Source organism: Chaetura pelagica, unplaced genomic scaffold (genome assembly GCF_000747805.2).
Source record: "Chaetura pelagica isolate M959 unplaced genomic scaffold, ChaPel_1.0 scaffold212, whole genome shotgun sequence".
In the NCBI taxonomy this organism is placed as follows: Eukaryota; Metazoa; Chordata; class Aves; order Apodiformes; family Apodidae; genus Chaetura; species Chaetura pelagica.
The window spans coordinates 542,809-570,586 of NW_009952365.1; the positions used below are offsets into that span (position 1 = coordinate 542,809).

The 27,778-nt window shown below is 41.1% G+C and overlaps 2 protein-coding genes across 2 annotated transcripts in view; one reads left to right on the forward strand and one right to left on the reverse strand.

Moving 5' to 3' along the window:
- DOCK7 (dedicator of cytokinesis 7) overlaps positions 1 to 27,778 on the reverse strand; it is a 110,271-nt gene that overhangs the window by 38,227 nt on the left and 44,266 nt on the right. Inside the window, 12 exon segments of the mRNA XM_010007972.1 lie at positions 22 to 186; positions 1,491 to 1,722; positions 2,368 to 2,454; positions 2,734 to 2,835; positions 3,036 to 3,174; positions 3,905 to 3,975; positions 4,511 to 4,628; positions 19,952 to 20,114; positions 21,832 to 21,925; positions 24,053 to 24,195; positions 24,842 to 25,007; positions 26,177 to 26,257. Coding sequence (XP_010006274.1) covers positions 22 to 186; positions 1,491 to 1,722; positions 2,368 to 2,454; positions 2,734 to 2,835; positions 3,036 to 3,174; positions 3,905 to 3,975; positions 4,511 to 4,628; positions 19,952 to 20,114; positions 21,832 to 21,925; positions 24,053 to 24,195; positions 24,842 to 25,007; positions 26,177 to 26,257 — 1,561 coding nt within the window.
- Positions 8,254 to 17,900, forward strand: ANGPTL3 (angiopoietin-like 3). The gene is made up of 7 exons (XM_010007960.1): positions 8,254 to 8,814; positions 9,643 to 9,753; positions 10,629 to 10,746; positions 12,212 to 12,325; positions 13,647 to 13,742; positions 15,924 to 16,196; positions 17,719 to 17,900. The coding sequence occupies exons 1-7, from the start codon at positions 8,320 to 8,322 to the stop codon at positions 17,898 to 17,900; spliced, it is 1,389 nt and encodes a 462-aa protein (XP_010006262.1). The 5' UTR covers positions 8,254 to 8,319.

Below are 27,778 nucleotides of genomic sequence, written 5' to 3' on the forward strand. Positions count from 1 at the left end.
ATAATATGAAGAAACAGCTACCTGGTGATGGTGAGTTGGGATAGGTGTTTGGTAGGCGAAAAACATAATAAATATAAGAAGCAAGAAGGCTGTTTCTGCCATGCTGGTCCTGGTTCCCATCCAAGTTCTTGTGAAGTCTGTTTATGATTGATGCCATCGCTTCAAAGGATGCTTGGCCCAGATTCACTGAAAGTAAAAAGTGAGCAGTTTGGTTTAGGCTGCAGCAGCATCCATGAGCAAATCCTAAATGTGCATTTTGTCCACCTTCTAAAGGAAAAATGGTGAAGCTTGTTCAGAGTATACAAAGCATTTCAGATGAAAAACTGAACCTGGTATTGGAACTAGGTCTAATAAACAGCCTGACAGGAAGACAGGTGTTGCAGTGATAAGCTTCCACCTTTATTAATAATAAATTTAATGAATTAAGGCCTGATTTCTGGAATCAGCCCAGCTTCAGTCATCAACTGCAACGGGAACAAGATCAAGTCTTTGTTTAGCTGATGGGTAATATCCTTTGGATATTTATCAAACTCTTCTCAATTAATTATTTCCTCCATTTAAGCCTTGGCCAAAATACAAACTGTATCAAAAAGAAGAACTCTGTTCTGTTTTGGAAAAAAATCTGTTTTAAAAATAAGCAGAGAAATAAATCCACACATGGACCGAGGTAGATATTCTAAACAAATTAGAGATGAAGCAGACAGCAGCTGGAGACTGTAAATCTTAGTTCTTTAAAAACTGGACACTAATGTCCTCAATGCTCCATGCAGACAAACAAAACCAATACAGAACACTTACAGAGTAAAAGAGCTTTTAAATATAAAAATAACAATTCAAGCAAAATTCTTCCCCAGAAAGATAACTTTTCTAAAATAAACCACTGCTGCTTTTGAAGCAGTCTTAGATACCAATATTCCATCATGTCCAAACTCCAGTTTCCTACCAAAAAATCCAAAATGCTATTTTAACTACTAAGGATTTAACCCACTTGAGATTTTTAGTACTGCAAGAGCATAGCCCATGACAGGGAGCAAAAGGAGGGATTATTCATGCTGACAGTATCAGATCCACAGTAGCTCCAGGAACATACAGCATCTGTATCTTCTTATCTTACCTACTTCAAGAGTTTCCAAGATGATTAGTAAGGCTGAAATTCTTAGTTTCTGAATATCAGTATGGAGACACATTATTAGGCTCCAGTGCAAAGAAAATGCTGAGCATCCAACTTATGAAAGTCAGGCCCCTCCTGGTGTCTCAACCTGGACACCAAATTACCAGTCATTCTTGAAAACCTCTGTATTATATATTGCTCCTGTGTGTATCACCACTGATCTGGATGCCAGCATGTTTCATTTTGAAGATACGTGGCGTATTAGTGGCACTAAAATACAGCATAAAAATGGACTTCTTTTATTTCTACATAAATATGATAACATTGGAAGTGTCAAACGTTAAGCTATGTAATTCTCTATAAAACTTAAATAGAATACCTATTTGGCCTGCAATGACAGGAGGTCTTACTACCAGAAGAATCAGTTTGTCAAGCAGGAGATGAAGAAATCGCACTACCGGCTCCAGTTGGGAGGAATTTAAAGCTGAAATGCTGCTCTTCAGTTCATTTTCCAAGTTGTTTTCCATAATTCTCATGTCTCCTATTCGCACAGGGAACATGTGCTCATCCAGAGCATGGACAAGTGCAAAGAACTTGTCAAGATAAGGGTCCTACACACAAGTTATAAAAAAGCAATAATCAGTAAGATGCTTCAAAAGTAACTTCACTTCCTATGGATTTTTACCTCATGGGTGGATTCCCTCCTTCATTCCTCTATCTGATTATTTTATCTCCCAAATTTAACAGAAACTCAACATCTTTTAGAGCTCTGCCCTTAGGCCTAATTCAACTGAGATCAGTTCAGAAGTTGTCAGGGCAAGACTAGAGGGCTCACAGATTGAAATGATTAGTCAGAATGATGGTCACCTTTCTTATCTGATCAAAGAAAGACAGATGAAGAATACATGGAGAAACCGAAAAGGCAAAGGGGAAAAGGAAAAAGAAGTAAACATTACGTGCCTGAACTGTATTTTAGGTCTGTTGTATTGAACACAACAGTCTGAGGTCTGAAAACACTGTTGGCCATTCACCCCCTGTGAATAAAGGCCAAACTACTCCTCATTTTAAGCAGAACTTCTCAAATATACTCAGACCAGAATGTGGAATGACAGGTCTGCTGGCTCAGAACTGAAAATGGGATTGTAATTGCACTACAAGCAATTATTATACTCTTTACAGCATCAACTTTGGCAGTATTTCAACTGTCAAAAGACTACCAAGCTCTTTTTATTATAATGATTGCTCTTAATGTTTACCTGGGTGTGGAGGGATGATACAGCAACAACTTCAACATTGAAAACCCCTTTGTGGTTATCCACCCACTTCATTCCAGGCAGTGGAACCTGCAGGTTAACAGAAAGATGGGTGAGGACGTGACAGAAAGCAGAGCTAAGGCACTTCTTATCACAGTTCCCATTTCTCTTCATTTCATTGTCAGAGCCCACACACACACCCACACACAAACACACACACCTGTCTAAACTTCATGGTATTTAAGAAATAAATAAGCTAAAAGTTAATAGTTCACATGAATGCACACACATGCACTCATTTGTACACAGCCATTCTCTCACTTTTTAAGATAAGTATTCTGTTGATTTTCAGCATAAAGAACAACTCACCTCTGGAGAAAGGACTGAATAAGCCTGGGGTGGTTTTTCCAATGAAACAGGCAGGCAGAACTGACCAGTCTTTAGCCGTCCATTTTGAAGCATCGGTATCCACTTTTAGGAGAAGGAATTTACAGAAGAAAAAACAAAAAAAACCCCACACTACTTAAGGTTTTCTTGAACTTTGCGGGCTTGGCTGCCAAATTCTCAAATTCTACAATGGTGAGTGAGTTGACAGTGATGCCAAACAAATTGCAAACAAACACATTATCAAGAAATCCTGTGCTGACAAACACAGACTGAAAGACACTCACGGTGTATCCAACTGGAGTCTCCAGGGGAGTGTTTTGTTTTTGTTGGCAACTGACGTGGTAGAAGGTAAAAAGCAGGTGGTGATGGTCGGTTAAAGTGGCTGGAAGCTTAATCTTGATTTCCTCATGAAAATCAGGAGATCTGTGCAGAGACCAGACCCTCAACTGAGTCATCAATACAAACAGTGTGGCTTTTACTATGATGTGCTCAAGAGCAAAGCCTTTGAGTTAAGCTGTCTGGAGGGAAGGAAGAATATGGACTATCCCAAGTGATTAAAGCCCACAAGCAATAAAAGCAGCAGTCCCCTTCTCACACAGGCCCTCTGAACTGCACTGCTCCCCATGGGCAATGAACTCTTGTCTCAAGGTGGAGACTGCCACAGCCCTCAGCCCACAGGGCAGGATCCTCTCCCTGGTACATCTCTCCCTGGTACATCTCTCCCTGGTACAGCTACAAAGACTATCAAGTAAGGCCAGGTCCAGCAGTCCTTACCCCAGCTGTGATTAAATTACTTTCAAGATCAAGTACTTCCAATTTTAAATTCTATCCTAAAAGCACAAGCTAATGTGAGTCTGTAACATACATCTCCATGAGCACTAACTTGAAGCTTGTACTTCCAGCATCTGCTGAGCTGAGCTATGTGCTCAGGATGGCAGCCCCTAACACAATGCTCTTGGTTTGTACCAGAGCAAACAAAGGCTCCAGCTCCTAGTCACTGCAAACCTGACACTGCAGCAGTTGGGAGTGCTATGCAGGCAGTCAGTGTTAAGTAATTAACACTGAATCACTGGAGTTACTCCACTTTCACACTGGTAGAACTTCCTCTGGGTGGAATCATGCTATCCACGTGGGGCCACGTCATGTGTATTACCTGTTGTGATACACTACAGCTGTGTATGCTTCTTTGGAAAATTCAGGACAGCTAGATTTGCCAAAGATGACCTGCAAAAAAGAAAAAAAGCACAGAAATCTCCCTATAAAATTGCACCAACATCTTTTTCCATAATCCTGCAGAGACATTTACAGCTGCACTCACAAGTCTGTGTAGCTACCTCTCTGCTTGTTACATGCCCCTCACTTCTCTGCAAGGTTTTACTGAGTCACTGAAGAGTTCACAGTTTCAATAATCCCCGTTACACATGCACAGAGAAACGGCTGAAGAGCTGGTGAGTGTAACCACCCTTACACAGACCTTCCCCAAGTGCTGACCACTTCTGGCCCTGAACACAAGTGTAACTATAGCCTTCAATGTTTTGGCATGGAAGCAAACATCTGTTCCAAACACAAGGGTGTGTCCACTGCAAACATCCCAGGTAGATACCAGCTACCACATCGTTACTTTGCAAACTCTATGTAATCTTTGTTCTGAAATAGTGTAATTTTATGTTCCCCTGAACTTGTTATTTTGAAATGTATTTCAGTTTATTTTTAACACAGTGACTTTACTGCTACAAGAAGCAGAGAGGGCCTTCCTCACCGGCATAGCATTGCTTGGGTCCTCTCCATACATGAACTGGACTTTCACAGTGATATTCCTGGCAGACCCTTGCCGGTTGGCGAAGTTAAGGCTCTGAGGATAGACATAAAGAAGATTCCTGCAACAGACAAAGGCATCAATTGAGCATCTCCATGAGAGAGCAAGAAGGTTCACACCCTTATTAACTAGAACAATTAGTTAAACCTCCAGGGAAACAGGCAGAGTAAAAATGAAGGGTTTGACATTTTCCATTGGCCAGATGGTCTTCTCCTCAACATACGTGCACACCCAGACAAACAATTTGATAATGACTCCTTATTTTAGACACCAAAAGTCACCATTTTTTCAGATGCCATCACACTCGGAAATTCTTCCTATTTATAAGGGTGCTTGAAAAATACATCGAAAAATGCACCATTACTCACTTGAAACACTGTAAAACCAAAGCCACTCAAATACTTTGAAGTGGACTGTATTTTTTTTGTTGTTTGTTTTTTTTTTTAATTTTGCAACCAGTTCTTCAAGTTTTGCAGCCCAAAATCCCAGTGTCCAATGCCAGTGGCTGGACTTTGCTCCCTACTATAGAGCAGTGTTGTGCTCATATAAAAAACTTACCTGAACTTCATCTACAAGTTTCTCTACAGAAAAGACAAATCCTTCAAAATCACATGCTTACCTTATATTTTAAACACTGGAAGTATTTAAATAGGATTATCAGATGTTACGTATCTTGCTCTACCATTGAAAAGAAAAACCTTTCAGAAGTGAAGTGTTCAGAACCCTAAGAATTTCCTACAAAGGTACCACACAAAAGCAGTCCACATCATGGACTACACATGCTATGGGTTTTTATTTTACTCATTTGAGCAGACCTTTCCTAATTTCCTCTGTACTATCAGTGGAAAATGCTGCAGGAATGATGACTCAATGCAAATCCTTCAGGCAGATCACTGCCCCCTGAGTAACTGTTCTAACACTTCTTCCAACAGATTTTTTAGTAGGGTTGAGTAAATAGTGATTTGCTGAGTTTCTTTAGAAACTGATCTGAAGCAAATACAGAATTTAACAGGGCATGACAGCCCTCCTCAGATGTTCTCAGACTAGAACATCGTGGACAACCCGTGTGAAAGCACTTAACCTGGTGAAAGCCAGATCTCTAGAATAAAGCCCTGTGCCTTGCAAATCAGAGAATTAATCATTATAAACACTCATTATCACAACAGAATTATGAATAAGAGTATTATTATCATTGGAGCCCAACTTGCTAGATTTTTACATGTGGTGTTAAAATACAGTGTTGATAAAAAGGCAGAAGCAGAAAGATTAAACAGTGTTTCATTTTAGCAAAGGTGCCTGCTCAGGTCTGTATCTCTGTGTAGACAGAGCTTTCCAACAGCATCACTGCAGTATTTTTCCTTTGCCTGCCTAGTGCAATATTGCTGTGCAGCACCTGACTCAAGGACAGAGTGGACACCCCACTGGCCAAAGCCAAAGTAATGCTTGTCCAGTGAATAAGCAGCACCAGCCATAATAAAACTGAATTTTGACTTCCAGCACACAGTAACACATGTAAGTCAGTGTATAACTGTCAACCTGTGAGAAGCTCCAGTGCAGTCACTGATGGCCTGGAGCTGTGGGCTGCTGTATCTCTAAGCATCAGAGAAGAAACAAACACACAGTCCTACCAACATCTCATTTCTCTGTACAAAACAACTTTGCTCCCCCTGCTCATCTAGAGATCTGAGAGCAGCATGACCCTGTGACAGAGCAGTAAGTCTGAGCACTTTGCTCACCTCTTGGCTGCTTGTTGCCACCCTGAATGAGTGTCAGACCAGCCAGTCTCCACTGGGTTACTTCAGAAATGAAGGAGCCATCATGTTGTTATCAATGCACCTATTACTCAGCACAAAAGAATTGATCAGCAAGTGACTGGACGTACAGGAGCAATAATGAACAGCCCAAAACCAATTTCCTCACTTGCCTATATCCCCCCAGGCTCAAATGAGTAATTAAGTAAATAACTCTTCTCCACCATGTGTTACATCTGCCAACAGTGAGCAGAGGCAGCCCAGTCTCAGCTGGCCAGACTCAGCTAACTGTCACTTCAAAAGGGCCATCAACAGACAGCCAGACAGGCATGTAGCTGGCAAAGAGCCATTCTTCCTGCATCTTAACACACCTGACCTGATTTAACACAAGCTGCAAAGAACTTAGCAGAACAAGGTGAGTACTGTGGTATCTGCATGGGCTTGCACTTATCTCAGGCATCTTCATAGCTCTTCACTCCATGCTGGAAAGCAGTAGAGCTCTCCTTGCTCCCCTATTCCCTGATTCTTTACACAGTGCAGCCAGAGCTTAGACCTCAAGCAAATATCTTCAAAATGCTCAGTGTTCTGGGATTTTTAAAATAATAATTACTTTGCTGTTTTGCTCAAGTGTTTCAAAATTATTCTTCCTGGTGCATAACAGTGACTCTTGTTTGTATTTAAGGACAATTCCTACAATTCTCTTTGAATGAATTCCCAGTCTTCCCAATGCCAGGCCTGATTATTCTGCTGTTTTTCTCTACTTCATGCAGATACTTCAGTAAGCCTCATACAAATCTTACTAGTACAAAATATTCTCCACGAATAACTGGAGATCTAAAGTACTTTCATGTTCTTTAACTACAAGCGTGTATTATATTTTACTACCTGCATATTATCAACTCTTCATCACACAGGAAGTTCAATGTTCAATAACTTTAAAATAATTTTTCTATTGATGCTTCATAAAATATGTGCAGATATTCACGAACAACAAGAAGTCCAGGGGAAGAATTAAACATACATGAACTTAGGAAAAACCTGAAAACTCTTCAAAATACAGACTCCATTATGCATGGATTGATTTAAATTTCTTGGATTGCTAGGAGTGATTTCAGAAAGAAAAATACTGCAATACTACTTGAAAAACACACATACTTCCATGCAGAGACCCACTGCAGAACAGGACATTTATTTCAGAGTACTTGTAGACTTGCTTTATGTAGTGTGAATCTTAAGCAGTAAGAGGAATGGTAAGGTGAGATATGTAAGCAAGGTATTATATATCTCACCCAGCTCTGGAAAACAGCTCTTAAAAAATAAGTTTTATACGGTGTAAATTACTGCACAAACCTTAACATAGTAGAATCACATCCAGGCAATCCCTGGAACTAATTCCCTCTTTCTCACTTAATCTGAACTAGATGACAAGTAAATCCACTGCAGCACAATGTGTTACCTCAGAAATGGTACAAAATGAGAAGAAAGTTGTGTGAATCATCTGGGAATATTCCTCCCTTCCATAATTTATCAAGGAGCTGCACAACCTGAAATACAGCACCCAGTGCTCTTAAGTATGGTACACCCTTCCATACTCCTGAGGCAATAAAAAGAATTGTACAACACAAACAAGAGGCAATTTAGACCCCCATCAAGATTATGACCCAAAATTAATCCATTAAAAAGCATTGTGTGAAAACCCATATGTCATCAATAACATTTTATAACAGAAGGTCTGGCAGGTAGAAAAGTTCAGAGCCAGTTTCATCAGCTACGTGCCCGTCTCTCAGTTTTATCTTCCCAGGTATCAACCTACATTTGAGAGGGGTTACATTTGTTCAAATACTCACAGCTTAATGATCAACTCGTTGGTCTGCCTCTTCTAAAATGAAGAGGAGTATAAATAGATCAAATTCTTCAACCCAGAACACTCACACAGCAAAAACTGTTGGTAGGAAAAGCCTCTGCATCCTGAACAACCTAAGAATATCAGGAGCAGAAAACATGAAGATCATTCTAGTCTTTCTATTCATTGCCCCACTTGCTCTTTCAGCTGGAGCTGAGGAGTATTCCTCCTCGGATTCTGCAGCAGCTCCTGAGACAAAATCAAGATTTGCCATGTTAGATGATGTACGAATCTTAGCCAATGGACTCCTCCAGCTTGGGCATGGTCTTAAAGACTTTGTCCACAAGACAAAGGGGCAGATGAATGACATCTTTCAAAAACTTTACATTTTTGATAGGTCCTTTTATGAGCTCTCACTGCAAACTAGTGAAATCAAAGAAGAAGAGGAACAGCTCAGACAAACCACGGCCAGACTGCAAATCAACAACGAAGAGATGAAGAATCTCTCACAGGAGATGAATTCGAAGATTGAAGACCTCATCCAAAACAAAATCCAGCTGCAAGAGCAAGTATGGGGACTGGAAGACAAAGTCACAAAGCTGGCTATTATCCAGCCTTCAATGCAAGAGACAGAGGAGATTTCTTCACTCAAAGTAAGTAGACTTGTGAAAGCCTCTGACACATGAAGCCAAAGTAAACTGCAGTGCTATTACTGGTAGTTATACAACTGATACTCATGCTTTCCATTCCTTTTCACCCTAGTACTATGGTGTATTTTGAGAAATAAATCACTGCAATAATCTTAAAAGAATCAGTGTCTTAATCTGACATATTAGTTATTTTGCAGTCACGTTTCCCAGTGAAATCAGGAAGAAAATGGTGAAATTATAAGTCTCTGTACCTTTCTCAGTATTTTTTTGAAAATCTGTTTAAAGAAATTTTGTAATAATATTGATAGAAGATTTTTGCAATTAGGAAACTGATGTGATTGCCAAGCGCATAAGTTTGTAAATCATCAGCTCATTACAAATCAATGCACTAGGAACTGTCTGCTCAGTATAAAACCAGGAAAGTTAAACCTCTAAAGAGGGATATTTATAGCACCTGTATGACCTCCAGGACCAAAGAACCTTGCAAGTGTTAACAGACTTAATGTCACACATGCAAGTATTTAGGTGGGTATAAGTCTTCCCATGGAAAAGGCAGTATTAACAGTATTTTGCAGGAGCATAAAAAGGGTAACCAACTCATGTGAGAAAATACTGGATATTAGTTTCAAAGCAGAAAGATTAATCCAGCTCTCCTAAATCCCTAAATACTGGGAATCATTCCCTTTTTTGACTGGTGACATACACTGAGTTTGAATTAAGGGCCAACTTCACGAAATGGAATTGTTCTGGACATAAAAATGGAAGGAAAGTAACAACAAAAGGTTGTGAAAGTCTTCTGCTGATACTAACCACAACTCTCCTCCCTTCCAGGCTTTCGTGGAGCAGCAGGACAATGACATCAAGCAACTTCTCAAAATCGTAGAGGACCAGCATGTAGAACTTGACAAACAGCACAATCAAATCATGGAGCTCGAGGACAAGGTACAGGAACCATCTCTATTTCTCTTTTCAGAATGTGTCATCTCTCACAACACTGAAGGAGTCAGTGGCCCAACCATTCACTTGGGTCAGCCATCCCTCTTGTTCACAGTTTGGGAGTATTAGAGGAAGGTATAAACAATCTGGACCACAAACAGGTTCTTTTTTGGGTGAGAGACTGCTGTGCTGCCAGGCACAGGGCTATAGCCAGGACACACCATGACCAAGAACACAGCTTTGGATTATGGTCTGTGAACACCAGACTGCTGCTGTGTTTTCTGACTACTCATTTTCTGTGTTGTTTTTTTTTTTTTTCCCTCCTCTTATTATCTATCATATTATTGGTCTTCCATTGGTCTTCTAAGTATCATTATTTTCTACCTTCTTTCTTCTTTTCCAATATTCACCTCAACAGGGAGCCATGTTCTGCAGTTCAACATGTGTCACTGTAACACTGGGCATAACTGACATGCTCATATTTAATTTATTCCTAAGAGGCAGCTATAAAAGGAAAACACATTTCAGCCTAAGGAACCGTGGGTTCTGTGCTCTTTAGATGTTGGTATTATTTGTCTAAGTGATGTCACCTGAGGAAATATGTTAAATCTGTTTGTCCATTAAGATGCAGCTCCTGAGAATGGGTCGTTTACTTGCCTCATGAATCCTCCTTTGTTTGAGCTGTGGCACAGCTGACAATTCATGCAGCTGAAATCTACCAGTGTGGTCCTTAAGTTATTTTTATGTTGCAAATTGGGTATTCTAAAGGATTACATTCAGAGAAAAATTATACTCTGCATGACATTGCTCAGCTGGAGACATGAATCTCATCATCTGCAGAGTCCTGGGAAATTAACAGTTGGTAATTACGGTTCTTTCAGCTCAACCACATAGAGCTCCAGGAACTTGCTGATAATTCCTTCATGGAGGAGCAAAAGGAGCCAGAGACCACCCCCTTCCTTGTGCACAATGTCACCGCTGTGAGACGCGGATCTGACGGTGAGACTTTACCTCTGAGACCACACCATGACCAGAACACAGCTTTGGATTATGGTCTGTGAACACCAGCTGCTGCTGTGTTTTCTGACTACTCATTTTCTGTGTTGTTTTTTTTTTTTTTCCCCTCCTCTTATTATCTATCATATTATTGGTCTTCCATTGGTCTTCTAAGTATCATTATTTTCTACCTTCTTTCTTCTTTTCCAATATTCACCTCAACAGGGAGCCATGTTCTGCAGTTCAACATGTGTCACTGTAACACTGGGCATAACTGACATGCTCATATTTAATTTATTCCTAAGAGGCAGCTATAAAAGGAAAACACATTTCAGCCTAAGGAACCGTGGGTTCTGTGCTCTTTAGATGTTGGTATTATTTGTCTAAGTGATGTCACCTGAGGAAATATGTTAAATCTGTTTGTCCATTAAGATGCAGCTCCTGAGAATGGGTCGTTTACTTGCCTCATGAATCCTCCTTTGTTTGAGCTGTGGCACAGCTGACAATTCATGCAGCTGAAATCTACCAGTGTGGTCCTTAAGTTATTTTTATGTTGCAAATTGGGTATTCTAAAGGATTACATTCAGAGAAAAATTATACTCTGCATGACATTGCTCAGCTGGAGACATGAATCTCATCATCTGCAGAGTCCTGGGAAATTAACAGTTGGTAATTACGGTTCTTTCAGCTCAACCACATAGAGCTCCAGGAACTTGCTGATAATTCCTTCATGGAGGAGCAAAAGGAGCCAGAGACCACCCCCTTCCTTGTGCACAATGTCACCGCTGTGAGACGCGGATCTGACGGTGAGACTTTACCTCTGAGACCAGACTGCACCCTACACTGCACTTGCTGAGTTCTCTGTGAGCTGCACGTCCTGCTTTGGACAATGTCATCAACTGCTTAGGTCCACCACATGGGTGCTTGTCTCTGGGGTGACATACAGTTACAACATCCAATAATGCAGCAATCCTGTCCTCAGCCTTCACCCTCCATTCACCCCTTGTAAATTCATGCTGTGACCCTCCTTGTACTGATACTTGTGGTTTATGTCTTGGAGAATATGAACAGAGAACTAATTTACTTCACCCTGGCTAATGATAAGATTTGGAAAAGCTTTCTCTAAAGTTGAAAGACATTCTCAAACTGTGGCAATGAGAATGGTATTTATTTGCAACTTTACAAGGGATAGGAAAGTCCACTTGCCAGAGTCTAGTCTTAGGCCTTAAAACCTTCCAAAAGTATTTAAATTTAAATCTTGTGTAACTTAAAAAACTAGGCAGCTCTACTACCAAGCCTAAAGAAGTTTGTCCATTTAACCATACTTATTGTAAAATAACATTACCAAAAAGATTGTTCTGGTTCTTGTTTTGGCTCTATCCCATACAGAAGTCCACGTTGCAAAGATGGATTAAAACTCACCACATCTAAACCAAGGCTTGTAACTGCTTCCTGTTTGTTTTCTCAGGTGCTGCTCCTGACTGCACTGCTCTGTATAGCAGTGGCAAACACTCCAGTGGTGTTTACACCATTAAGCCCAACGGCTCAGAAGCTTTTGATGTCTACTGTGAAATGAAATTTGGTAAGACAGCTGTGCTAGCAACAGCCTTATTTTCACAGAATTAATTTCTTGTAAGCCACAAGTAGGTTTTCCAAATAAAAGCAAGCAGCAAGTACGACACAATTTTTTGAAGTTACGTTCATTAACAGTGGTTATTGCTTGAGACTTAAGACACACCAAACTAACCGAGAAAGGTGAGTCCTGGAGACAGGACTCCTGTAGCATGTTTGGGTGAGTCAGCAGTCATAGGTCCTGCATCATATGGGTCCAGAATTGTCACAGACCAGAAAGCACAGAACCTGCCCAAGCTCTACCTTCTTAAGAAACCTGTTTATCTGTTCCTTTTGCTACTATGCAGAGATCAGACATGGTTTGGCCAGTTCACCCTCCCCTGTTTTTTTTCAAGGCAGTGCTGCTCTGTGCATGTCCTGCCCAGCTGCCCCACAGGGTCCCCTGGCCAGGGTTACCCCGAGAGCCGGGCACACACTGATGCAAGGATGGCTGGGCCATGCCATTTGTTTGGATGTGTAAACAGAACAGCACGGGATTGCCCTGTGCAAAAAGCTCCTTTACTTACATTTGCTGAAACCGGTAGAACAAGGGTGTCATGACCTGGTCAGGAGAAAGACCCCACTGCAGCCCTCATGCAGACATGGCTTCCAACTCTTCCTACCTTCTGAGGAGCTGCATTCAAGTACTAACAGTAGAGGGAGTCTGATAATCTGATCAAATGTCTGTGACATTTCCTGTCTTTTCTTTTTTTCATCATTTTCTATGTGTTTCTCAGCACTCTTAAATAAATGTAACCCATCTAAGGCAGCTTAACAAAGCAAGTCCAATGAGCTGAGTCACCCCACGTGTGGCAGAGGACACTTGAACAGCTCTGTTCTGCTCAGCTGGGCTGCCTCAAATCCCTTACATAAAGATTTAGGCTACAATCAAACCTGGAGCACCCAAGAGCACACTCATGGACAGTGAGAATCATAGAATCATCAAGGTTGGAAAAGACCTTCAAGATCATCAAGTCCAACCCTCCACCCTACAACCTCTAACCACTAAACCATCTGAGAGTTGAGCACCTACCCTCTGCTCAGCCGTACAGCTCAGTACATGTGCACTTGTGTTTACAGCAAAATTAAGAGTAAGTGGGACTCCTATGGAGCCACCTTCAATGCAAACCCATGTTCTTTTCACGCTAGTAGAGAGTAATCTTGTGTAAGGGCAGCCACAGCAGAGTAGCCTGAAGGTCGGGAGCTGATGGTCTCAGTTACTTTCCATCTTCTCTCTAGTGCTTTCAATGCTTAATCCAGACTTGTCACTTATTTCCCCTTCACATTCACAGGCACTTCCTGGACTGTTATTCAGAAGAGAGTGGATGGATCACTGGATTTCAACCAAAGCTGGGATGCCTACACAAATGGTTTTGGTGACCTAAATGGTAAAAATGCCTTTTTTGTGTGTATTTTCTCTGTATCGGTTGATTTGAGAAGCTGAATCTTCCTACAGAAAGTTGTTCACATGAGAACAGACAAAACCTGCAATTGAATGTGAACAGCTTACCTAGTTAGTAGAGCACCAGAAACTGCTTACCTAAATCTACCAGAGGTTAGGTTAGATTTAGGTTCGACATCAAGATGAAATTCTTCACCATGAGGGTAGGAAGGTGCTGGAATGGGTTGCCCAGGGAGGCTGTGTTTGCCACCCTCCCTGGAGGTGTTCAAGGCCAGGTTGGATGAGGCTTGTGCAGCCTGGTCTGGTGGAAGGTGTCCCTGCTCATAGCAGGGAGTTTGGAACCTGATAGTCTTTAAGGTCCCTTCCAACCTTAACCATTCGATGTTTCTATGAAAATGTAACTCAGTAAAATTCTCAGACACACCTTCAAATGTGTGTTTAAAAACTTTTGCTGAACCAAGGTCAGAATGGTTTAAATGCTATTTTAATTATCGAGATTTTACTATTCCTAAAAGCACCTCCCAAAGCCTTTAAAATACACACAAATGCAAAACCTCACCATGTCGCTGTTCCTACTTTCTCTCAAACTTTCTGCAATCCTCTTTCTCATAAAACCACCATTCTGATTTTTCTAACCTTCCCTGCACAAACCCCCCTGGCTTCCTTGTGCGGTGGCCAATTCCCGTCCATGGCTGGATAGGGTGAGGAAACACCCACATTCCCCTGTTAATCATCAACTCCAAAGAATTTGTAACACCAAGTGCCAGCCAACAGCTTCCTCATCCAGAATATTTTCCCTGGTTTTCCTGTTCCAACAAGAGTTTATTTTTGTTTAGAAAATACTTTTACTTTCTAGGCACAGCACAGAGCAAAACTGCAGCAACGTGGGCAGCAATACTGACTTACTGCCACCTCTTTTACAATAAGGACCTGCTGTACCTCAACCTTTCCCACATTTTGGGACAGTAGCTCACAACTTAGGTAGACTTTTACCTGGATAGTTTGTCTGACCCTACTGAATGCTATAATTGCTCCTTGATTGGTCTCCAATTCCCACATGCTACACCAACATAAACCTTTCAGTGTCAGGAAGACTCTGCCAAGGATCACAGAATCATTAAGGTTGGAAAAGACGTCTAAGGTCATCAAGTCCAACCAACAATCCAACACTCACATCACTCTATGTCCCACTCAGTTCTGTGCTGCATATTCTAAGGTGATGAAACACAACAGAAGCCACTGATGCTCTCCTGTAAATTGAGTATTTTACTCAACCATCTTGTCTTGTAATTGTTTTAAGTGCCACCTGCATGCATGGCACACCCACTCAGCTGCACTATTGTTACATGTGGGAATTACTTACCATGCACTGATACCAGTAGCATTGGTAATAAGCTACTCAATTAATATAATTTATGAAACTAATTAAACTAATTATCCAGAATTCCAGCAAAAGGAAAATGCTCAAGTTAAATTCACTTTGTACACAAGGGTATTGAAACCTCAGTTTTGTTCTGCAGCTCTTTCCTTCAAAAATACAACAACTGCAATCAGGTTTTTATGTATGTCATTTGCTTCATCTGTCAGATAGTTCCAATTATGCATGTTTTAAATGTCTTGAGCTCCCTGTTTTAAATGTCTTGAGCTCCCTCCCTCTCAGAGTTTCACAAGAGGTGAGAAAGTTGAGAGAGAAGCTCCAGTTCATTTATACTTCTTGCTTTTATTGATCACTGGTGTGCAATTAAGAAGAGGCAAACAAAAAGAATGTAGCAGGAGACCTCTGAAAAGATCATCAGTCCCCAAGACTCGTATTATTGATTTAATTAAAGCAATTATTAAATCCTTTTAAATACTGTATTTTCACACATACTACCTGCAGGTTATCCGTAAAACCAAATTCAATGGCAGCACAAGGGAGATGAGGGGAAGGTTATCACAGAACCCTCTCCCCACTAACTGTCTGTCCAGTGACTTCTGTCCCCTAATCCTCACCTCTGACATCTCTCGATTGTGCCATCCTGTGGCAGGTTTGAACACATCCTTTCAACTACTGCTATTCTGAAGGTGCATGAGCTACCTGAGGTATGGGTTAGAGATCTGAAAAACATGGGAAGTGTCTTTATGCCTAGTTCCATATTAACAGCATCCATTTACTGCAACTTTGCAGACGAATTCTGGCTGGGCCTGAACAAGACCTACTCCATTACCAAGCAAGGGGACTACATCTTAAGGATTGAGCTTCAAGACTGGAAGGACAACAGGCGGCACATCGATTATGCCTTCAGCCTGGGGGGCCCTGAAACAGGCTACACCCTCCAGCTGGCACGGGTGTCTGGGAGCATCCCCAACGCCCTGCCCGAGCGGACGGACCTGCGCTTCTCAACGGCAGACCACGACCTGGACATAGCAAATGACTTCAACTGCCCAGAAAACTACCTAGGTATCAGTATGTTGGGGGTCATGGTATGGCAAAGGAGTCAAAGTTGAGCACAGGACGTTCCACCTCAGCATGAGGAAGAACTTCTTTGCTGTGAGGGTTACAGATTGCTGGAACACGCTCAACAGAGAGGTTGTGGAGTCTCCTTCTCTGGAGACTTTCAAGACCCATGTGGGTGTTTTTCTGAGTGATCTGCCCTAGTTGGTATTGTGTGTGCTTCTGGGGTTTTTTTTGTCCTGCTCTGGCAGGAGGGTTGGACTCAATGATCTTCAGAGGTTTTTTTCAACCCCTAATATTCTGTGATTCTATGACTCTGTAAGATGGGAGTTTCCCCATTACATGGAGGATGGCAGGATGCTTTAATGGATAGTTACACGTGTTAGGCTGGCTTCAGATGCAGGAAAGAGAGGGCAGCTGCATCTTTCCACTTGCAGGGAAGAGCAGAAGATGTTTTTTGTTGGCAGGTAGCACGACCCACAATGAGGTATCACCTTTCTAGTTTATAGATAGGTAAAACTAAAAGCATAGTGAGGCTGTGCAAACAACCAACATAGAAACTAGCAGCACAGGTTGAAATAAATCCTCAAGATGAGACTGAGCTATTAAGTGAAGGGCAGTTCTTTCTCTGATGCCTGTTCTGGTGTGGTAGCCCTAGGTCAGATTGTTTAATCCATCCTTGAAAAAAAAAAACCACAACACCAAACAACAGAAGGCAAACTGACTCTTAACTTCATTTTAACTACTAACCAAAAGTTAAGAATGATGGTGAGTTCCCATTCAAAGGCAGATTTTAGCTGTTTGTCAAGTATAAATGCTATATTCCCTCTCAAAAGATCAAGAGAAATGCAAGGTTGAAAATATTTCTCCCTAAAAATAATCTGCATAAAAGATTCCTAATTCTTTGATTCTCTGATGCTTTTATGCTTTGCTAGATAATCACAAAAACCAAACAATCGAAAATGCAATTAATGATTAAACCACAGGATGCAGAACTGCCCTCCAGACACCTGCTTCAAGCAACATTTTATACGTCATTCTAGGTTAGAAAACTGTCAATGCCTGAAACAATGCCCAGAGTGTGTGTTACTCAGCTCTAGTGAACATAAGGGAGATGGCCAACAACTTCCAATGTGCTCAGCTTTCATTTGCAGCAGGGAGTCACTGCCGGTCCTTTGCAAGCAGAAATGGCCTTCAAATTAAGCTTGTGGTTAAGGACACCAGTCAATAAATCAGATAACTTGTTTGCTAAAAGCTCTTCAGCTTTCTGTACATGGAGAGATTTAACCATTTGTACCTGAGAAAAGTATCAGCAGATCAGAAAGTCAGTTGTAGATGGGAAACCTGGAAGTGTGGAGCTAAATTTGTAAGTGTCCCCATTCATTTGGCTATACTGGGTAACTGTCACTTCTGCTGGAACTGGTCTAAAGAAGATTTATGTTGCAAAGAAGAGCTGTCTACTGAGAAGCTAAGCACAACATGTCAGAGTACACCTGACAGTAACTGACGGTACAATATTTTTCCCTAGGAGGCTGGTGGCACAGTGAATGTGAGGAAACCAATCTGAACGGGAAATATGTGGCACCAAGGTCAAGAGGAAGGCTGGAGACAAGAAAAGGCGTGTACTGGAAGCCCAAGAAAGGAAGATACTACTTGCTCAAGTCAACCAAAATAATGATACACCCAACAGACTTAAAAAGTTATGAGTGAATGCTCAGCCTGGTGCATTTTAATTCAGAACATACAGACTGAACATTACTACATATAACATGAACATCAAAGAAGTTCATGTTATATTTATTAACAGATGCATGTCTAAATCCATACACTGTATGGTACATTCTCCAATACATAAACCTGGGGCATTTGTGATCGTCTTACAGTATGTTTGGTGAGTATTTTCATTCCCTCTAGCCCCAATGTCAATGTGCTGTAATTTTCATGGAGCTTTTACCTCCCAAGGATGAAACACTAAGGCTAGGGACTGCTTATTTGTATATTAGATCATATTGCTTGGGGGAATGGGTTTTCAGGCTGTTGCATTCCTTTCTGGGTTGTGTGGTAGGGAATGCAAAAAGTGTTGCAGCAAATGAAGGGCTGGCAAGATGCTACAGAAGACATTCAGGTATTAATCTGTAGGGGAAAAAAAAAAGAAATTTTGTTTTGTAAAGTAACTAATTTGATGTTTGGTTCAGTTCACTGTTGTGGAATGTTGCTATGAGCAAATGAAAGATGGGCAATTCCCCATCTGAGGTCGTTGTGTATTTCGAGAGATTTTCAGCAGTGTGCCTGGCCCAGTCTCTGCTGGACCTCTGCACTCACACAGCCACAGGTGTGTACACACACAGCAACTCAGCCAGAGCACAGGCCTCATCTTTTAGATACCACACTTAAAAGAACAACTTAAGAACAACAATTTCTTACTGAAAGTTAAGAGCAAAGCTTCAAAGCTTACTGACATAAGTAAGAGATCTTTTCTCCTCATTTGAAATGGAATCTGAGCCATCCCTTGGTGACCTTTCAGTAAAGAAATTAAAGACCAAGCAAGCACACAACAAAGCACCTTTCAAATAGAGAAGAGGTGCCCCTGGGGCAATTCCAACTGAGTCAATGGTACCAACCAACAAACCCTGTAGGCACAACCTAAGTGCCAGTGTCAGCCCTGCTCCTGAAAACACATTCCCATTTATTCAGCTTCAGCTGCAGAATTCTCTAAGGCAGAAGGACTACTGACACCCCTGTGGATGGCTGGCTGTGAAGTGCTGACTGACAAAGACCTCAATTCTGCAGCTACATTGAGTCACATTGACTCCTCTGCCTTACCTAACCCTTGTACAGAGTGGATTTTTTTTTATCTCAACATTTGCAACTATTTGTCAGAGTGAAACAACTGTGAACAGAATGTGCTAATTACTGAAAATACTGTGAAAAATACTTTTACATGTCATGGATTTATTACAAAGAAGGAATCACAAGTGATGCTTATTTGTACTGGTGTCTTGTAATGTCTAATTACCTGTCCAACCTCTAAAAATAGATAAATAAATGCAATTTTTGGAAATACATGAGATATGGAACTTGACTCAACTCTTTCTTCTAAGTTTTGGTTTGTAAAAACCTAGTTTCTATTTATCTAGCTTATCTACAACAAGAAGTAACAGCTTTGGGGAGTAAGTTGGTGAAGTTACTCAGCTGAAGAAGACAATTCCACTCAGATGTGACACGTCTTCAAAGATAATGTGAAAAAACTTTGAATGAACAGTGGTACATAAAAGAAATCATTCCCTGCCTGGGCCTAGTTATAGAAAGGTTACTGCTTTTTAAGATACTTTAGAAAAAATTCTTATCCTCCAGATTTTCAGAAGATTTTTTTTTCTCTAGCATTGTAAACAAAGAAATTGCTTTGAAATCAAAATGGAAATATGAACAAAGGGATTAGGCACTGAAAGTGTCAGAAAGTAATAAAAAACAGACACAAAAAAAAAACCCTTCATAAAACTGAAAATAATTCAACTAGATTTCACTGTGAATGTTGGGAACTGGAGAAACCTCTCTCACGGTCTTGTTCACAGCCAAGTTTCATGCAAATATGTTTGACCCTTCACAACTGTGTATCTTCTGCAGTGTCAGTCTGGTCCCTTTTTGTGCCTCTGGCACAGCAGATCTACTGATACAGCAAGTTTTGCAACAAGCCAGATGATAAGGTAGGAATTTCTGGACTTGCCAGGCTCAGACCCTGAAATGTATTTCAAAACTCTAACCTGTATGTGGTATTTGGAACATAGACATCCCTGGCAGGAAACTCCAGGATTTCTCTTGTAGGTCTGACTCTGCTGTCTGGGTAAAGTTTGACTTGCAGCAACTCTGGAGTTAGACAGTAATGGGGATTCTCTGGAGCTGGAGATATGTCTATCTTCAATTGAGCTGTAAGAAGAAAATGGTTTTATAACAATGAATAGAAGGTAATTTAAATAAAAAAGATTATTCATGCTTTGTTTCTTTATGTTAATATCCTATATATTTATTTCATAAATAAATAAGTTACAAATTACAGCCAATGTGGATTTGTTAAAAAAAAATAAATCAGTGAATCAAACCAGGGCAACCAGATAATAAGAATCAACAGAAAAGATTAACTTAACCAGTCCCAAATGCTGTTCTCATGGGCAAGTTGGGGAAATACAGCCTAGATAACTCTGCTGTGAGGTCCAACTATTGCTAATAACAATACTCAAAACTCTCATCAGGAATCTTGCCTATCAAACTGGAAGGACACGTCAGGAGCTGCTGAGAGCTAATCTGCACCAAGACTCTTGAATACTTTCCTTAGCAAGGCAGCTGACAGAACTGACAGCACACTTATGGTGGGTGGATGGCACTGAGGCTGGCATGATTGTAAAAACTTGGACAGGGGAGTTGGAGAAATGGCATCAGGATGAAGCTTAAGAAAGCGAAGGACTTGCATTAAGGAGAAGCCAAGCATACAAACATTAGAAAATGCAATTGATATGGATCAATTCTGCAGAAAAGGGCTCGGTGACAGCAGTGATGATAAGCTAACGTCCAGACAAAAGCAACAACCATTCTAAGATCTATTAGTGCTGTGTCCTGTGAAAGACACTGGAGACAAATTCACCTGCTTTCATAGAATGGTTTGGGTTGGGAGAGACCTCAAAGATCCTCTAGATTTAACCCTCTTGCATGGGCAGGGACATCTCCCACCAGACCAGGTTGCTCCAAGCCCCATCCAACCTGCCCTTCAACACTGCCAGGGATGGGGCAGCCACAGCTTCTCTGGGCAACCTGGGCCAGTGTCTCACCACCCTCACAATAAAGAATTTCCTCCTAATGTTTAACCTAAATCTCCCCTCTTCCAGCTTAAACCCTGCAAACCCTTGTCCAAAGCCCATCCCCAGCTTTCCAGTTGCCCCTTCAGGCAATGGAAGGTGCTATGAGGTCTCCTGGGATTGGTCAGGCCACAAAACAGAGGTGAGTAAGAGTGAATTAATAACAGTATTCAAGTACTTGAAAGGTGGTGATAACTGCCCTGAGGGCATGACAGACCAGAATCAGATTAATTTGCAGCAAGATAATTTTGCAAAGTTTTCTTAATACCTAACCTCACTGCAAGGACAGCTGAGTGCAGGGAGAGATGATCTTAGGAAGCTGTAGGAATGCTGCCATTGGAGATGTTCAAGAACAGGTTAAGTAAATATTGTCAGAAATAGCACAGGTCAGGGACCAGTGATGTTTCACTGCTGGTTTGCCAACGATTTTACTTCCCTTCCTCAAACAGAGGTGGAGTCTGTTCCTATTAACCAAGTGGGAGCCAGGAGAGAGATCTCTCCTCAGCTTGAGGTTGGTATTTTACCCAGGAAAACAGAGGCTACTCGGCCCCTGCTGGGGTCAGGACTTTGGGGTTTGAACCCTCTTCTCTCGAATCCTACTCTCAGTATCAGGAGCTGTGTATGCACATGTGCCTGTGAAAAACCTGTCAAAAAACCATCCCCAGTACTCATGATCTACCAGGGATCTACCAGGGGTTTTTTCTTCTGGTCACTTATAAGAACTGGGTGGCTTCTGGGAAGAACTAACCAATTACCTTACCACCTATGTCAGCCAAAAAGCTCTAGAGCAATACCTGTGATGGGCCTCAACCTCCGCAGCACCGACGAGGGTCGCCTCATGTCAGCAACAAACTTGTACAAGTCTTCATCGCTCAGACGATCACCCTCCTGTTGGGTGGTGGGGAGAAAATGGTTATCTACACAACCTTCAGGAGTTAGAGAATGAAGAAACCATCTAGACTTCACAGCCTCTTTCCTCTGATGTCAAAATGTACCTTCTCAGAACAAGGTGTTAACATTAACATGCTAAATTACAGTTCATTTCTCCATCCTTTTTCCTTCCTTTTCTCCTTATTAATCATCATGACAGCTATAGGAACTTCTCATTGAAAACCTTTTCTCTCCCCATCAATATTATCTTTTTCCAAACTGAGAATGGCTGCTAAAAGATCTCACCCAAAATATCCAATTTTTAGCAAGTCTAATAGTTTGAAAAAGCATCCGTCATTCAGGTAGTGAACCTCCTTCCTTCTCCTCTGCCTTCTCTTTGGTGTGAGTCTAAAAGAATCTTAATTTTCAGGAGAAGTGTTAAGAAACAGTGGAAAGTGTCACATTCTGGTAGCTCAGAATTTCATTCATTTTGGAAACATTACAGAAAATGTGACTCTGCCACTCTCTAACCATCCAAAACCAGATGATACCTGATAATAAAGTTAATAAACCACAATAAGAAAAAAAAAAGAAAATGGAAGGGGAAAAAACTCTGGGTAGTATCAATTAATTGTACTCAATGGGAGAAAAGAAAGGGAAAATAAAGAAACAGAAGAACTACAAAGTCTTAAATCAATAAATTAATAAAACAAGCTGCTTCAAAGTTGTGAAGTGAAAACAACCTTGACAAAGTAAATAAATACATGCTTTTGTAAATCATTACTAACTTAATGAGTATTGCAGAGGGCTGCAGAACATGGCCAGTGGAATGGCTGCATTGGCAGTGCTGTAACACACTTTTTTTCTTACTTTCTCCATCGTGGGTGAATATGTTAAAGAATTGGATTTTCTGTTAACACTCCAAACAAAAGGAACTTCCTGTGCTGCTCTGTGTCACCAAGACCCCAGAGATATCATTCCCAGAGCCCAGTTTCAGTCACACTGAGTTTCAGGAAAGCCTGGAGCACCAGAGGCACGGGTGACCCTCCACTTTCCATGGATTGCTCCACAGTAACTTCATGCCCTAAATGACATTTCTCCTTATTTACCCTACTGTATTTAACAGTAGACTTTGGATGGCTGCCCACAGTGAAAGTGGTACACAACCAAAACAATCAGAACAAAAAAAACAGCTTAATCAACTTACCCCATATAGTATCTAAAACTTTACATTCCCAAGAATTCAGAAATCAGTCAAAAAAATACCTGGTTGCTCACTAATAAATCTCTTTATACACAAAGTTGACATTCAAATAACAACTTCATTGAACCAGACATTCAGCGAATCTTAGCAAATACTAATGAACTGAAGCAATTTTCTAAGCTTAACTAAAAATGTTATTCCATTTAATCATGTTTTCTACTGCTTCTCAGAAAAATCCCAAGCTCTGGCTAAGAAGAGCCCCAAGCCCTGGCTAAGAAGAGCTGCCACTGAGCGAAGCAGCATCAGAAGCGAAATGCTTTGCTATCTCAGACATCCCTGTTGTGTCCAGGGGACTGATGTCAACCTCAAATATCATTGAGGAACCTGGTTCTGAGCCTGCTGATGTTTCAATGGCATCCTCTATCACCCAATGAAAGCAAAGGAGTCAACTGACCATCATGATAAAGACTATGCAACTTCTAGAGTAAGACAAATACTGGAATACTTTTTAGCACATACTAGCCCGCAGAAGTTCTCCTCAGGTTTTGTCATTGCTTCTATGAGCATTTTTCTGATGTTGGCCAGTGGTTTTTCCAATGCATGTCAGAAAAATCTGGTGCACAATAAACTGATGCTCTCCCAGTTCTGTTAGTTAGGTAAGTCACTTTACCATCCAGTAATTTCCAAAACATCATTATTCACAGTAAACTTATCGAAAGAACCCACCAATTGACTGTGGACTGATCCACTGCTGGCAGAATTAAAAGCAGATGAAATTTAAAAACCACTGCATGTTGTTCAAAGGCATCCAGTGATGAGGGAACAGGCACAACATACACTGAGAGCATCACAAACTGATCATTCAGGTCTCAACTGACTTCTCATGACCAAATCACCCTGTGCAGGGAGCAAGTGCTTAGTTAGCTAGCTTCATACAATACCTGTTTAAAGAAGTTTGTCACTGTCAAAGTAGCTGGCCTAAAGCTGGTTAGATTGCAAGCCTCATCCCCACTTGTGGTTCTCTCTAACGAACGCCTCCCAACAATACTGGAATTCCGCCTCTCCGACCACGATCCCTTACGTTCTTCATAAAAGAAAAAAAGGGGAAGGAATTAAAAAAGAACAAAAACAATTGTCCAGGAGCCGACTTTTGTTCTAAACAGGGTTTTTCCACACAAGATAGCTGCTGCTTTTGGAAATTATGCAGTAAGTGTGATAGAAGAGGTGGTTATGTTAAGACAATCACACTCCTGAGGCATCAGGAGGCTGTGAAGCACAGCTGACTACTCCTGCTCCTCTCACAGCAACCTCACCCCACTGCCTTACTGCTATTATAAAAGTCTTTATCCTGTGGAGATTTATGTATTTCTCTTGCTCTGAAAGATGATGAAGTTGGCAGTTTTGGGGATGCTGAAGAGCAGTTTCAAGATGAGCTGTGTGGCTCACAAAGATTAATCCACTCCTTTGGAAAATGTTCATCAGCCTGTAACGTGCTCTCAGTGTTGGAAGCCTGGTTTTAAATAATATAACAGATGGTTTGCTTGTAAAATCCTTGAAAGATAAATCCATTTGTTATCATGGACTTTTCTGTTTTATTTCAACCATGACCCAAGACTATCAGAGGGCAGGGGGAGGAAAGCAATAAAAGGAGCAGATACAGGGCATGAATCAAGACTTCAGTGAACTCTGGATTTGTCCACGTTCCCTCATGCAGATGCCAGATACTCTACCTCCTGTGCCAACTTCTACTTCAGTGGAATCTCTTTCCAAACTTCCAGCACTGCTCACAATGTTCATTAAATGAATGGCTGTCCAGGCAAAAGGCATTCGATACTTCCCCAGTCTTTGGCAAAACTGTTCTGCCTGGGCTTTCAGTTTCTCCAACTTCTCCTTATTCTGTGAAGAAAATAGTCCATCCAAGAGATTAAAAGGAGAGGAATGGGAACAAAGGTTCATTTAGTGCTTCAACAGCACCTTCTAGAGGAGGGATCACTAAATGCTAGAGAAGGAGACATCTGCTTCATGAAAGTGTCACCAGGCCAGCAGTACCAGACACAGGACAGCCTGCCAAAGCAGCTGGCTTCATGCTCTTAAGCCTCCTGACTAGCCTGTCAAATCCCAGTGAACTCATCTGCCCACAGCCTGTTCAAGAAAGAAAGGCTGAATTTCACTCAGTGAAGTCTGGAATGGCCTTTCTCAATGTGATTGTATCACAGCCAGGGCTCATGTCATCTGGATTGCATGGGAAACTGAAAACATTCCTCAAATAAGCAGCATCACACTCAGGAGACAGGCTGCATTTAAATGTGTGTCAAAGACAAAGGATTAGCCAAACTGGGGTGGTCCATGCCATCCACTGCACTTGAGAGGACCATGCCCAAACTGCTGAAGAACAGAATTAACAGGACATTGTTAGCGGAAAAACCAAGCACTAAAACATAATATTTTACATCTATGCTTAATGTAAGTACAAAGTGCAGCTTTATCCTGCTGTTGAGTGTGGCCCGTCTTTATTGTATCAGGAAAAAGAAAAAGCAGCAGGAAATAACAGAAAAAAAAAGAACCAGAAATGCACTGCAATTCAAAACCAGGCCTGATGGACAATCTCCTGGTAACACACCTCACCCACTTGATAAAGCTCCTAGAAGGCAGAGGAAGTGTCATGGGGTTAAGCTGCAGAAAAGTGGAAATTTTCCAGCAAATTCACATCAAAAGCTGCCTACACTTGGCCCAGCTATAAGCACACAGCTGATTGTCTGGGACAGGGAATCACAGCTGACTGAGCTTGATGGTAACCACACATCTCCCCTATCAACTGCAAAAACTGATGACCTTTAACTACTCTGCCCCAATAAGTCATCAAGATTCAAGGGTCTTTGGCTCTTCTTTGGCCTTCAGAATTTCACTACATTCTTAAGTAAAGACAGGTCCTTTTGACAACATGAAGAGTATCAATGGCTATGAAGTCCAAGGTAAAAGAAAATAAGGGATGCTTAATTTCTAATAACAAAATGCTTTAAAACATTCATAGCTAAATTTAATCAAAACATCACAAAAATTCTTACCTTTGCTGCATCAGATTCTTTAAAAATCATATAAGGCTCTGCACACTCCCCAATATCTCCCTGCTGTAATACTTTTTCCAGCTAAGAAGGGAAAACAAACCATTATAAGGACACATATCCACCAAAACTGTTAAATTAAACAAACATTAGGAAGCAAAAACATCCTTTCAAAAGAGTGAAAAGCTTGATTTCCCTTTGCGAGTCAGGGAACAAGTGCTGCACTGAAGTTGTTACAGCCATTATGTTCCCAGATCTCCTGCTAAAACTGAATCACACATGTAAAATATAGGTTCAAAGGGAACATATACCACTTCACTTTGGTTTGATCTGTACTAGAGCCACCTTCAGCTCATTTTTAAGGGCTTAAAGACAGCTTACACTGTCTTCAGCATCACCATTTTCAGAATACTGTTATTTCTGTTCCCCATATTAAGGACCTCCTGCAGCAGCACGAAAAGGTGGCTCAGATACACTCAGCTACAAGCAGCACTATTTCACATAAGTGTGTTTTAAAACCAAATAATGAAATAGTCAAATAATTAAAATTAGTCAAAGAGTAGATGTTTGCTTCTGAAGTCTCCAAGTCAGTCAGTTGAACAAAAAACTGTTTAATGCTCAGTTTCTAATAGAAATATCTTGCCTATCACATGCATTGAGACAGTTTCTTTCAGAAGTATCTTGGCCCTCCCTCCCACACCTACTCCTGTGCACATGTAGATTAGAATATCTTTAAACTTCTCCTGTGCTTATGAAGTGCTATTCACACCTGTCATCCACTAGAACTCCACGAGGCTACCAGAATATAAAGAACAAAGTGACTTTCCATCAAATTTTGCACTCCCTGGTGAGTTTATGCTAGCAATACCAGCTCTCTGAAAAGTGGTTTCCCAGTAAGACCCACGTGAAAATTCACCCAGTAAGCCATGTTATGCACCTGCTTTATTTATCCCTGACTATACCCTGACTATATCCCTTTCATCATCAAATCAAAAAAGCACTAAGCCACCTCTTGGATCACTGGTTTTACAAGCACTAATGTGCAGACACAAGCTCTTTCAGACAGATCCCCATCTCATAAAGATGAGGTTCTCTCTTCCTTGTGTCTTGTAAAAATCAGAAGACTGAATATGTGTGCACAGGCAGAACATTATTTTTAGAAGGAATTCAGAGAATCATACAAAAAATTTGGAGATCTGAAAGCCTTATTCTCACCTGGGACTGTTCTGTCATGCCACAAAGCTTTGATTAATTTTCTAGAGCTTATTCCTCATTTAAGGAGCAATTTATTAAGAATTTGCACAAACCTCAGTCACCAGGGTTCTCAAAACACAGCACCCAGGCAGCAGGCACTGCAGCCACTGCCTGTGACCTGAAAGCATGTGCTAAACTCCCCTTTTTACAATAGCATGACTTTTATGCACAGACCAGCCAACAAAACTGATTCAAATGCCAGCCTGAACTTGTAACATCTGTGCACTCATTGAATCAAATGAAAGAAGAGAAAATAACTTTCATCTTTGCATTCTTTATTCCCGGAGTGACCAAAGAGGCATTTTATTTCAGCTATGGATCTCACTCTTGTAGCAATTCAGATTCTTAAAG

Excerpts from the sequence above, each read along its gene's own strand:
- ANGPTL3 (XM_010007960.1), top strand. The coding sequence starts at position 8,320 with ATGAAGATCATTCTAGTCTTTCTATTCATTGCCCCACTTGCTCTTTCA. Across the intron at positions 12,326-13,646 it reads CTACTGTGAAATGAAATTTG|GCACTTCCTGGACTGTTATT; the intron begins GTAAGACAGCTG and ends TCACATTCACAG. Across the intron at positions 16,197-17,718 it reads CTGCCCAGAAAACTACCTAG|GAGGCTGGTGGCACAGTGAA; the intron begins GTATCAGTATGT and ends ATTTTTCCCTAG.